This window comes from Dacryopinax primogenitus, assembly GCF_000292625.1.
Source record: "Dacryopinax primogenitus strain DJM-731 SS1 chromosome Unknown DACRYscaffold_6, whole genome shotgun sequence".
Lineage (NCBI taxonomy): Eukaryota > Fungi > Basidiomycota > Dacrymycetes > Dacrymycetales > Dacrymycetaceae > Dacryopinax > Dacryopinax primogenitus.
The window spans coordinates 1,098,798-1,111,150 of record NW_024467203.1 but is presented as its reverse complement, the minus strand read 5'-3'; the positions used below and the strand labels follow the sequence as shown (position 1 = coordinate 1,111,150).

The 12,353-nt window shown below is 51.5% G+C and overlaps 5 protein-coding genes across 5 annotated transcripts; 1 reads left to right on the top strand and 4 right to left on the bottom strand.

Moving 5' to 3' along the window:
* Positions 1 to 71: 71 nt before the first annotated feature.
* DACRYDRAFT_106459 (uncharacterized protein) lies at positions 72 to 667 on the bottom strand (the record flags this gene model as incomplete). Its single annotated transcript, XM_040768272.1, has 3 exons — positions 72 to 368; positions 419 to 574; positions 623 to 667. 3 exons carry the CDS (start codon positions 665 to 667, stop codon positions 72 to 74), a joined length of 498 nt encoding a protein of 165 aa, XP_040630191.1.
* Positions 668 to 3,062: 2,395 nt separating this feature from the next.
* Positions 3,063 to 5,222, bottom strand: DACRYDRAFT_21513 (uncharacterized protein). Its single transcript, XM_040772428.1, has 5 exons — positions 4,874 to 5,222; positions 4,729 to 4,819; positions 4,638 to 4,681; positions 4,391 to 4,586; positions 3,063 to 4,343 (listed from the first exon to the last, which is right to left on the bottom strand). The coding sequence occupies exons 1-5, from the start codon at positions 5,065 to 5,067 to the stop codon at positions 3,798 to 3,800; spliced, it is 1,071 nt and encodes a 356-aa protein (XP_040630190.1). The 5' UTR covers positions 5,068 to 5,222; the 3' UTR covers positions 3,063 to 3,797.
* A 1,404-nt stretch (positions 5,223 to 6,626) lies between these two features.
* DACRYDRAFT_94283 (ISP domain-containing protein) lies at positions 6,627 to 8,348 on the bottom strand (the record flags this gene model as incomplete). Its single annotated transcript, XM_040777209.1, has 7 exons — positions 6,627 to 6,767; positions 6,826 to 6,924; positions 6,989 to 7,231; positions 7,476 to 7,793; positions 7,905 to 7,938; positions 7,985 to 8,098; positions 8,149 to 8,348. 7 exons carry the CDS (start codon positions 8,346 to 8,348, stop codon positions 6,627 to 6,629), a joined length of 1,149 nt encoding a protein of 382 aa, XP_040630189.1.
* A 1,133-nt stretch (positions 8,349 to 9,481) lies between these two features.
* Positions 9,482 to 10,097, top strand: DACRYDRAFT_21509 (uncharacterized protein). Its single transcript, XM_040772427.1, has one exon. The coding sequence runs from the start codon at positions 9,603 to 9,605 to the stop codon at positions 9,810 to 9,812; it is 210 nt and encodes a 69-aa protein (XP_040630188.1). The 5' UTR covers positions 9,482 to 9,602; the 3' UTR covers positions 9,813 to 10,097.
* A 327-nt stretch (positions 10,098 to 10,424) lies between these two features.
* On the bottom strand, positions 10,425 to 12,124 carry DACRYDRAFT_99588 (uncharacterized protein; the record flags this gene model as incomplete). The annotated part of the gene is made up of 4 exons (XM_040777605.1): positions 10,425 to 10,932; positions 11,005 to 11,250; positions 11,300 to 11,495; positions 11,564 to 12,124. The coding sequence occupies 4 exons, from the start codon at positions 12,122 to 12,124 to the stop codon at positions 10,574 to 10,576; spliced, it is 1,362 nt and encodes a 453-aa protein (XP_040630187.1). The 3' UTR covers positions 10,425 to 10,573.
* Positions 12,125 to 12,353: the final 229 nt, after the last annotated feature.

The window sequence follows — 12,353 nt, the reverse complement described above, 5'->3', positions numbered from 1 at the left end:
CATCCAATCCTTCCAGCAGGTTCCAGCACATGCCAAGGTATACCAGCTACTTCCATGTCATAAAGGCTTAGTCATGTCTCTTGACCAAGCAATGAGCTGGTGCCCTGACAGTTTGATGTCTTCCACTTCTCAGTGCAGTTGCACTTGCTCAAGTTGTTGGGCTCATCCATGGGCTGTGATTTGACAGAGTTTTGCTTGCCATGATGACCTTGTGCCTTCTCATACTGGTCCACAAAGCTGGTGGACAAGATGTAGTTGCTCTTGAACTGGCAGAGATCTTGGTGCCCTGCATGACCAAACCACTTGCTCAAGTTGTTGCTGTCCAACAAGACAAGCTTCAAATGTCCCAGATCAGGCTCTCCTTCAAGCTGGTGTGCTTGAATCAGCTTGATAATTAGATACTTGAGGAAGTACTTACCTGATAATCACATGCTGGGCATGCATTATGCAAGCACCAGTCAGGCGTATCATGACCTAGTGCTTGCTGGACATTCTTCTCAAGCTCAAGAATGATGAGTGCATAGGCATCATAAGCTTGGGACAGCTGTTGGCGAAGATGGGGCTTGTATGGCTGCTAATACAATGGCATCAGCTTGTGTCAAGATGATGAGACATGACGTACCCCATGCAAGTCAGGGTCGGCTTGGGGTTGACGCCATGTATCCATGCTCAAGCAGATGCCCAAGAATGGACTCACCATCTTGTTGACATGCAAACATAGCAGGCTTCATTCCTATGTGGACATTAGCATGTGCAAGATCATGCCAGAAAGGCTGCGCAGGCATACCTTCCCAAGTGAGAACATGAATGACCACCTCATCTCCTTGGTCTACCTCTCCTTGCCTGCCTCCCACTTGACCTCCATGCTGCCATCATAAGTATGCTGGCACCAGATCAGGAACATGTGCATTCCATGCTTCTGCTGATGCCCCAAGATGTCAAGCATGGCCTCCATGCCTAACGTGATGACACATGCGAGGTTGATGTTGGCGCATCCTGATGTTCTTGTCAACAAGTGGAAAACAAGTACAAACAGATATGCACTGACAAAGATTCCACACTGTTTCGATGACTGTCATGTCTTCTTCCTGTTCACACATGTCTATCCCACCCCCCTGGTCCAACATGTTGTCCATGAACACATCGAAATCACCTTGTCCACCCTTTGCTTGCTGGCAAGACCTGAGAAGTTGGGTGAGGAAATGATTTGCATGTGCTTCCTCAGGCATAGCTGCATGTACATGAGCAAGTGTAATGATTTGGAAGATACAATAAGACATACTAGACATCCACCATATTCTTGCCTCATGTTCCTCTTGCTCATGTTGATCCATCGCCTTGAGTGTGAGCATGTGCAAGGGCTGAGAGCTTGAGCAGGGGTCAAGTGGAGGGGCTTTTGCAGCATCTGATGAGGTGCTTGTAAGTCTATGGGCAACAAGCTCATTGCACAGGGCCATGAGGTTCACCATGTGAGCCAGAGGCTTGCCCTCATTGATGGATGCCTTGTAGATGCCCATCCTTGCACTTCAAGAGCTTGAGCTTGGCATGAATTTGGACTGTAGATGACCAGCTTGAGAGGCTCTTGAAGATGAAGGAGCCATGAAGAGAACTTGTGTAAGTACAGATGTGGTATTTCGAAGTAGAGTACAAGGACTAGGAATTGGACAAGATCAGGAGATGATGGAGTAGATTATTAATGATGCTTGTTCATGTTATTGATGATATGTGACACAACTGATCAGGGTCCGTGAGCATGACAGAACCCCTGCTGAGCTGGATTTTCGCTGGATGAGAGAAACCCTTGTTTCAATCAGAAGTTTGTGGCAAGGGAGCGCATCACCTCCACCACACCCTCATGACAAAAACTTGCCTTACATGGCCAAGACGGTGGTGGAGAATGGGCGCCCAACTACCCCTAAGTACCACGGGTGCCCCGCGTGGTCTCTTACTAGCGGCGGCCCGACGAACCTGATAAGCTTTGCGGCTAGATTTCATTCAATTCGCGATTCAGCTTCTGAAAGCAGCCAACCCCGCTGTCCGCACTAGGCACTACACGTGTAAGCAGCGTGTTGCTTTACAACGCTGCTGTTCTAAAAGACGCTTCTTTACCCCGGAGTTTGCCTACGGTGATTGACAGGTCAGAGCCCTTGATAAAAAGCCAGCGCAACCCAGCTCTCTTGTTGAAACGGGCTTTCCTCTTGCACCTCCTCTCGACCTCTCTGCAGATTCCCTTTCCGCCGTCTTGTGTCTCGAAATTCTGCTGTGCTCCAAATATGGTATACGATGCGTGCCACATGCCATCCCTTCCCATTCCCGATAACCTCCAGATGCGGAGCGTCTTGATATGGAACATTCTCAAGTCGTCTCGACGATTGCTAACTGTCGGTCTTCACAGCATAGTTGGTCAGCTAACCAAGCAAGTCCTAGCGAGCTTCCACAGCAACGCGATAGACGGACCGCCATTCTTCCCGGGCGGCAAATAGGGGTGCTCTTTTCCCGGGACGGAGCTCTCTGCGTCGGGTGGCCTCTCGGAGCTGAGACTGAATGTTTCGGAGCCCCTATCTGTCATATGTCGCATTCATATCACTTCCGCTCGGCGAATTCCACAACGTACATGGTTTTATCTTCTATGACGACGAGGGATTTGTATACATCAGGGTGAATGATCCGTCCGCGTATAGCTTGGAAGAACCGATAGCTTGGAACAAACAGACACAACTTCACCCACGAGGTGGGTTCAAGATGGTGCAATGGAGCGCTTCGCCTCGGAGATTTGCACCGCCTACTGAGGAATGACTCGACATCATACATCCAAAAACAGCGGGGTCTGATCTCGGGCTGATTCGGTTTCCGACTGGACCATTGTGATGTGCTGGGGGTCTGTTTTTCTATCGTTACCGGATGGATTGATCCGCAAATTTCTCCCGGAGTTTCGTGGCCTTCATTGCTGTGGACATTGCGCCTCATGTTACAGCATGCTCGCGTTCCGGGCTGATCAATAATTATCGGGTGAGAGTATTGGTATATTGCGACCCTCTCAATTAACGGATATCGCACGTTCGACTTTGCCCAATGCCGTTCACGGGCTGCCTCGGTTGGCCGTTCTGCAAACTTCCAGAATAGGTATAGTGAGCATTAGAGAGCGGAGAACGGAACACGAGGCACACTCCACCCGATCGCATTCAGGGTCATGTCTTCTTTTCAGATGTTTTCTTTGACTATTCTAGGTACTGTACAGACCCTCGTTATTGTCCTAGCAATTGGTCTGCGCAGCCCCTGTTGGGGGTTCCGAAGGTGCCAGCTCGCAACTTCGACCTGTCTCTACCCCTCCCCCCTTCCCGCGGAACGCTCCAACAAGGCTTTGCTTTGGTTGGGATCAACAGCGCATTGGACCAGTCAATGCTATCATTACAATGTTAAACTTCGATCATACTATACAATAGCGGAGGGTATCAGTATCGTTAAACAAGAAAAATGTACAGGTTACAAATGTTGGTGCCATCTCCAGAAAGAAACCCGCTGGAAACATCGAGAAGTAAAAGAAGACCCAGTAAGAAAGAAACCGCATCTTGACCACGTCGAGAGGAATATCCAGCATTGACGTGTCAAGAGTGTACCAGATGAAAGAAAATGGGGTGCATACGGTCACGGCTCCGTGACACTTAAGGATAAGAGAAATGCAAGATAGAAACAAAATTGAAAAATGCAAGAGTAGAACCCAGTCAAATACTCGTGTACGTATTGACCGGCGATGTTGAAAAAGGATATCGTCGTACATCGCCATTCAGCGCAAATCTTCAAGCCGACACGAACGAGTCGCCGATGTCGTTCCAAATTCCTTCCATTATAGGAAATTGGTCAGGCAACTGGTTGTTGCCATACATTGGATCCAAGTAGGGGTTCACGAACGGGTTGAATCCCAGCATGTCCTGCGTCATGTATGGTGGTGGTGGTGGTGGATAGGGCTGATACATTGAGGTGTTGTCGGATAGAAGCAAGTCGGCCGTCAACATACCCATAACTGTCTTCCCCATCGTGGGAACATGGTGGAACATGTCTGGAGCCGCGACTTGCTCGATCGAATCCGACGGGGACAGCATGACTTCCACCGGTGGAGACGACATCTGGTTGGACAGTACGCTGTCCTGCGATGCATCAATCGCATCGCCGAGGGGTAAGGTTGGCGTCTTGTCCCGAACAGGGGTCCCATCCGTGGAGGGACGGAGACGGCGAGACTTCTTAGCCTCAGTCATAGCGCCCAAGACATTGCGCTCCAGCGTATCTAGCCAGTCGTGCAGTGGTTTAACACGATCGTGGTGTTGATCCAAAGGTTCGACGTCGGTCTGCCAACAAGTGAGAAATAGTGCCACGAGGAAGCAGATCTACTCACGAGGGCCGCCTTGACTTCGCGGATGTTGTCGACGGCGCCCATCATGATGTGCCAAAGTGTCTCGGGGATGGTCAGGCACCAGTCGTATGTCTCCCTGTGAGGAACTTCCACGTGTTGCTTGCCACGATATAAGCGGAGAATAGTTTCCAGGTCATGAATCCGCTTCTGTTGGCGTGCTAGCTCATCTTGAGGATCGCTGGTCACCAGTCAGCAAACAAGCGAGCGATGTACCTGATACAATACTCACGGGCAAGGTCTAGTAACATCATGTTCATAAACACAGCCCGCCGCCTGAGTATGTCAGAATCCAAGTGGGCCATCAACAGCAGTGTGCATACATTATTATGAGCCTTGCAGCGGTCGCAGGCGGGGTAACCTCGATCGCACTTGCGCTTATTCTTGTGACAATGCCAGCATGACAGCGTAACACTATCAAGTCGTTGTTAGTATACTTGAGCGAGGGTACATAAAAAAAATGCATACCGATTACGCTTGTTCTTGCGATGATCAGGTTTAAAATCTGTTTCCGATGTTGACGGGCCCCCTTCGTTCGCCTGCTCATCGAGCGGCAGCGAACTCGAGAATGGGGTCAAGAGGCCGACAATGGGAGATCCCTCCCTCTTCTCGTATGGTTTTGCCCGTCGAGGAGCAAAGCTGACCTTAGCTCCTTTGGGCATGGAGAACAAGTAATATCAGGGGAGGAAGGACTGATGAAGCGTCGACGTCGCTTGAGAGTCCAGTTTGTGGAGAGAAGCAAGAGGTTAAATAGGGGGATGAAGAGGTGTAGGACAAAGAACAATAGCGAACTTGACTGACAGGCAAGGGGAATGGACGGGGTGACGGCAATAAGATGAAAGCTGTGAGGGGAGAGGGTTTGTGCGGGAGCAAGGATGAACTGGGAGCGGGGGTGAAAGGGGAAGGAGGAGATGCCGTATTTAACAATATCTGAGGACCAACCCAGGGTGGGAAGACAGATACACATCAGTAGGCGCACGATACACGTGTAGCTGGGCCCAGGGTTGCCGGGTGCACATGCAATACGTAGCCCAACACGGCGGGTACATTCGCAGTGGAGCACCAGCCAGAAGAGCAGCCCCAGGAGCAAGGGAGGTGTTAGGTATGCGCGATGCTCCAGGCAGCAGGGCCAAGGCGGGCGTCAAGACCCGAAGCGGATAGAGACTGATCGATTACGCCGCCCTAGTCATTCATCAAATCCCTATCGGCCGCAGGGATGGAGGGGCCCAAAGTCGCTGGCGAAATGACGCTGGCAGGGATGGGGTACAGCACAGGCCGGAGTGGGCAAGAGGAAGCGCGCCATGACGGGTCCCATGTGTTAGCATTACCTCGGTCCGCACCTTCGAAAATGCATTCCTTCGGCGCCCTCGGGCCAGATAGCGTTTAGCACACGAATTGATATTCACGTTCCATAAGGGGGTGAGTGTGCGAAGAGAGAATCCGATGCGTTTAGGCCCACGCCACCAGATGAGAGGGAGGAAGAGAAGGTCGAGGAGACAGGGGGAACGACTGCCCCTCCTCCCCATGTGGACGCCTGGTTGGAAGGGTACTCCCCCTCCGGTTGATTTTCCCCATCTGAGGTAGGGCGGTCACGTCAGCTGGCGGGATGATGTGAGCGCTCGAGGAGCGCTTCCTTTCAAACGCGAGGTACGGAACGTATGGAAGCAAAAGAAGCGCGGCATGACCGGAGTCCGTGAATTTATGATTTACTTCCGTTAAACGCTATTTGTCCAGGGGAGGATACACTCCGGCACCGGGTTCACCCCAGGCCTTTGCTTCTCGTCGACCAACCCTGTTCTGGTCTAGCGTTGTTGAGAGGGCGCTGCAATTATTATGTACGACATATATGGCAACATCCAACCTTTTCCTGAATATTCTAGCTAGCTTATCACACCAATTCTGTCCTGCCGACTTGTGTTACTGCCCCGGGTAGCTTGTGACCTCGTTGCCCGATCCTCGTCACCACATCATCTCTGGTCCTAGAGACTACGGAACACGTTTCACGGTCAGCTGAGCCGGAGCCTCCATCAACGCCGTAGCCCCGAATAGCAACTCACCCTGCAGACTGTATCCGATTCGAGCATTCTCGTTTCTCCTCGACCACCCCCTTGCGAGAGAGGCTGCGCCGGGTTCCATTCATGACCCAGTTTCTGCTCCTCTGCAAGATGTTCTTCGACAGCAGTTTGCACCAGGCCCTGATAATAGATTACTCCATTCTGAATCATGGGTTATCAGTGGGGCTTTTACGCTGCGGGGGTCCGCGCTCAACTTCTTTCGTGGGGTGCAACGAGCCTCTCCTATAGATTCCCGTGTTCAGGGACTTCTGCGTTGCCGATACCAGGTGGAAGTCCTCGTCTTCCACCTACACGGGCCATTCAGTTGGGAGGCGTAAATTTGATATTCCCGACTTTTCGGCACACCTTCTCGTAAAATTGCATGTACGCACGAAGCCTCTCCAGCGTTATCGATTTGTGTTTAAACACGTCATACTCCATCCGTGTCTGAGTCGCCGATATAGGCTAGCGTTTCTCCGTCAGCTTTCCGGAGCTTGAGTGGACTGGTCTGCCCAGGTGACTCGCTCACCACAACACGCATCATGTACCACATCATATTGGTCACTGTGACTGCATTGGACGGGAATACGTATGCGAAGCTCGGAGCTCCCTCGCTCTCCGCCCCACTAGCCAATGTCGACTGCGCCTCTTCTCGTCCAGGCTTTAGCGCCGTGATGTGAAGGGCGTATTTGGTCTTGGTCTCCACGGCGTACGTGCTGAGGTCAAGCGAAGCTGCGTATCCAGGATGGGATGTGTGACAGTGCACGCACTCCTATTCGTCCGATTAGCTCTGGATCCTTAAGGCCAGTTTCCTTCAACCTGATACCCGTCCTTGACACGAATAAGCGGCTTCCTTTGGTACGTCAGAGCTTTAGCGTGCGTACCATCCACGTTTTCCAATTATAGGCACCGTTGATTCTAATTGGTCTCAGGTTATGTTATGATCTGTGCCACCCTTAAAACCACTTACGTCCTTCGCAACATCAGCCCACCAAATACGAGCAAGAAGACACAACGTACCAGCTGTACGCATATTCATAATCATCAGATCTCAGGTTACCCCATTCCTGCTCCAGATCTCCGAACCAATCTCGGAAAGGAGGGGGTTCCTGCGCTGATAAATTCACAAAGATGAAGCCTGAACTTATCACATGTGTGTGTATCTTGAACAGGGAGTACTTCGACGCATCGAATGATGGAAACGATGAATGTGTTGATCGCACAAGCCGGCCATCTTGGGGTGAGTAGCACCAACCATGGTAGCCGCAACTGATAACTGGTGAACAGCCCGACATTTTCGACACGAGTGGAAAACCACGATGTCGGCAGACATTCTGTTGCGAAGCATACGTAAAGATCTCCGGCATCAATCGCGTGACGTACATGGTATGCTGCCTGTGGTTCAAGTCAACATCCTTCGTCCATGTTACGGAATATCATCTCACGTGTCGCCCATCTCTCGTCCGAATCACAAAGAAACTTGCTTTTGTAAGCCTCATATCCGATCAGATCGATGGACACTCACGGGAAGTTTGCGATCTCGAATGCAACATAATCGCCTTCCTTGGAAAACCGACTGACATGGGTTACCAATATCCAACTCTTCGAGAATATTGCTTTGCGTTCTAGATGGTGTATCCTGGACGACTGCGTGAGCTATAATGGGACAAACGTGCCAAGCCGCTTGACCTGTCATCCCGATACCACTGGGATGGCAACGTCTCAGCTGGAGTCAGGGACCGATGGACCAGTTGGCTGAAACCTCGCCCGACGTTCTCGTGAAAAGCTGGGGTTGCTGTAGCAGGATTGTCGACTGGTCGCAGCGGCGTCAGTCTCTGACCGCCGTTCTCCACATCCTCGGGCGATTCGGACTCCATATAGATGTCCATAGCTCGAAACCAAGGAGCTCGAACGAACGCGGGAACAACGAGAGGATGGAGACCGATAGGGTTAAACGTGCCAATCTCTACGCAGGTGCTGCCGCCAGCAAGGGGTCATCATATTTGCAAGCCAGCTCTTAGGTGGAGCAGTATCCTAAAGAAAGCACGCAATTCTCCGCAGCAAGTCTACAACGGGAAGTGGCTAGGGGCACTTCTTTCCTCGGTGTTTCTTGCACCGGCACAACAGCCGGGCCCTTGAAGATCACCTATCTCGTCGTCAGTCATCATTACGTCAAGGAAGTTGTAAGAGGTTGATCGTCACGTATGTCCAGCTGCTAGTTTCGTTCGCAACTAACCATTGTTCTGTAGAAATGAACAATCTACGTCAATGACGCTTTTTAGGAACGAAACCTACTTCTGGAAGATTAAGCGCAAGAACTCCAACAATCAGCTTCCCCTGGACCAAACCCCTTCTGGTACCTCGTCGCTTGAAAGTCGGACAATTTGACTTTGGTTTTGTAGACGACTGCCCTGTTGTCTGCTTCGTTCTCCTGATCATTGCTCGAAAATGGCAATCCTACTAGCGCCTCGACGACCAGCATGCGGTTGTCCATTTCTTGCGAGACATGTCTCTCCTCAGATGCAAACTATTCCACCTGACTCATGCTTCGCACTGCAACCCAAGACCCGAGACCAACCCTGCAAGACACGCGGACAAAAAACACCATTTGAAGGGCAATATTACAGATATTCACATCCGCTGTCGGACATCGGTCAGACCCCGCCGGTCGGCCGGAACTAGGAGAGACCCTTGCGAATAGGACACGGGGCATGTGCTTTTCAAGTGTACGTTATTGTTGACATCCGAATTTGACATTGATTCCACAGTCGGATGATACGAAAGGCGGTGACATTGGTCAGCAAAGAAGGACTCGTCATCGCCTCGGATTTTTCCTCTGCGCATGGACCTCCATCCTGGGCGGCGTAGCCGATCATCAAAGAAGCCTGTGTCTGTAACGACGCAGCGGTATGATTGATATTATTTCCCCGACTGGGAGTGCACATACCTTTTGAAGACGAGATCCGTTATCTATATTTTTGGCCTCCTACCATCTGCGACTAATGCAATCGGGAGCGCAGGAGTGGTGCCACCAACGCATCACGGATCAATCATGCCTGCTCGCACGGGTTCCCCCCAATAGGTGCTTCAGCTTCCGAGAGCGACATAGCCATCTCCTGCTTGATCCTAATCATAAACTCACGATGGCTTTATTCTCTGAACGCATTGTACAAGAATCGCAAAGCACCAAGAAGCACGTCGAGGCAATGATGCAAGAAGCATTGACCGCTTCTGCGATTACGAAACTCCCGGATTTGACCACATGTGGAAAGTATTCCAGCACGTATTTTGAAAACATCACGCTCATGGGCGGTTATGATCTCCTGGGCATATTCTCAAGTCGGAGTCGATAACACTTCCCGCTACGTGGGACGTGTGTCGTTGCCTCATGTCAACGAAATAATGGGCGTAGAAGCGTTCATCGATATGCCTTTTGTCTGGAGAAAACGTGCCTCCGATCATTAATTTCCAGCCAGACAGCCGTGTAGAGGGAGCTGACCGGATATGAACATCATACAGTGTGGACAAAAGACAAGTCGCCGAACGAAAACAATGCTGCAGCAGTGCCGCATTGTCCATTATGGTCAACAGAGCGAAGATCCTCAATTCGAGCTCCGCATCATATTCATAAGCAACTCTAACCCCTCTCTCGGGCCTTTCCGGTCGTGCGGCTCCATCGTGCACGCGCGGTACAAGGAAGTCTCGTAATGACAGTGTCACGCGGCCATACCCATGCAGCCGCCGGCTTCCTTGGCCGCTGTCCGGAGCCCGGCACGACGAAACACGTTGAACGACGGTGGCCACATAGGACCTCAAACGTGGTTGACGCATGGCATCCGGTTGTTGTTCTGCTCCCTGCGGGGTCAGATAAGCATTTCTTTGATTTCCCGGCCGCGCAAGATTCCACATCTGGCAAGGCTGGGATCACCATGACTTGACACAGTCTGATTGTTGATAAAGTACACGCGAATGATTATTTCGTCATGTACGCACGTTGTCAAGAGCTGCAAGGTGAGAAGTGATAACTACAACTACACCACAATACACCCGGACAGCCGTTATCCAAACATGCGATAGACACAAGCTGCAGTACCAACGCGAGATGAAACGTCACCTACTCAGCACGGAATTTCTTCCATTTCCCATCTTCCGTATTTCCACATGCCAATTCTCGACAGTAGTTCTTCACGACCGTACTGGCGTTAGTGCTTCCTGCGGCCTCGTAACGGAGCACGTAGTCTGTCGAAGGGATGCTGTAGCCGCAATATACAAGTACAGGCATCCTATACTGCCTGCCGCGGAGGTACCGCAGGATCTGCTCCCCAGCAGAGAGGTTGAGATACTGCAAGTTGCCCGTGCTGTTGCGTTGCTCTGCCCAGCCCGCGGGCACCGGGAGGGGGACGGAGGACTCGTAGCGTGCGTTGTCGGAGATGACGCGGATTCGCGCTGGGGTGTCGTTCATTCTGATGTACTCTGTGTCCAGTAGTCAATAGTCAATTGTGAATCATATAGAGCCTTACGCATCCGAGGCTGAGGGGCGCGTACCTTCATTGGCCTCGAACCACGCCTTCGCCAGCGCAGTAGAAGTGAGCTCCACAACGGTGATGCCGAGCGATCGTGCGAAACGCACTTCAAGTGTGTTGTTTTGCGGGTTGTCGTCGACCCATACGATGAGAGGCATATCGGGGTATTCTGAGTAAGGCGGTAACGGACTGCCGATCGCCCGTCGAGGGCTCCTGTCGCTGGGTGCTGGGAGCGGTTTCTTAATGTCTAGCGACATCTTCTCCTCGTCTATGTCCGAAATTAGACACAGATCCAATTAAGATGAGGAGATACCGACTCAGACGCTTGAATCCGTCGATGACTTCCCTCAAGCTCTGATCTCCCGCTAGCCCCTCCAAACTGCTGGGAGTGATTCCCCCGACCGCGTACTCGTCCAATCTGAGCAGAAGGTGCTGACAGGTGCTCTCCGGCAGGCCAGAGGCGTACCATGTCTTTAGAGAGACGATGAATGCGGATGCGGGGACGCAGACAACCTGAAATTTCGCGAATGTTAGCATCATGAGGTACAGATGTGCGAGATAGATATACGAGGCGAACACACCTTGGCGCCCACGTAATTCCTCCAGAATTCCCTTATCTCCTGGTTCCCCACGCCAGAGAGTACAACGTCTTCCTCCATCGCTCTCACCCCAGCCTCGCCTCTCCCCGATGTGTCCTTCTTGTCAAAGAAACTCTGGGCCGTTATCGCAAACAGCACGAGAACGAGCTGATTCGTCAATTGTCGCTCGTCTTTCTGCAGTGTCTTGACCACGTCGGCAGGTCGGAGAAAATTGACGACCTTCTTGATCATGACTTTCCCTCCTCCCTGACCAAGAGCTGCCGCCCCCTTTCGTTTTCCAGCTTCCAACCCACCCTCAAGCTGCACTAGATGCTCTCTCGTCTTGGCGAGTGCCTCTGCCAACCCTCGGAACGCCTCCACTACACTTCCTTCCCATTTATGATGGACCCCTTGGTTCTGGAGCTGCAGGACAATAGTGCTGATTCGCTGGATGGTGGGTCGGAGAGTGGTGACGGACTCCGAGAGTTCGGCATGAGAGGCAATGAAGTTGAGGATGATTGTGGAGATAGAGTAGAGTGATCCTAGGATCGAGATGGGGTCCATGGCCAGACTCCAATCGTCGTGATATTGTACAGGACAGCGCTGGGGATATATAGATAGATGGTGGCATAAAAGAGTCGAGCGGAGATATCATACCATGGGATATGAATTAATGCATTCTAGTAGTGTGCACTGGACGACACGGGTTGGCGTGATGGGCGATGCGTTGCACCCCAACCGGAATTGCTTGGCAACTTCTCATCGCATCAACATGCGGTACCCATCTCGTTTA

Excerpts from the sequence above, each read along its gene's own strand:
- DACRYDRAFT_21513 (XM_040772428.1), bottom strand. The coding sequence starts at position 5,067 with ATGCCCAAAGGAGCTAAGGTCAGCTTTGCTCCTCGACGGGCAAAACCA. Across the intron at positions 4,820-4,873 it reads CGCAAGAACAAGCGTAATCG|TGTTACGCTGTCATGCTGGC; the intron begins GTATGCATTTTT and ends ACGACTTGATAG. Across the intron at positions 4,587-4,637 it reads GATGTTACTAGACCTTGCCC|CGATCCTCAAGATGAGCTAG; the intron begins GTGAGTATTGTA and ends ACTGGTGACCAG.
- DACRYDRAFT_21509 (XM_040772427.1), top strand. The coding sequence starts at position 9,603 with ATGGCTTTATTCTCTGAACGCATTGTACAAGAATCGCAAAGCACCAAG.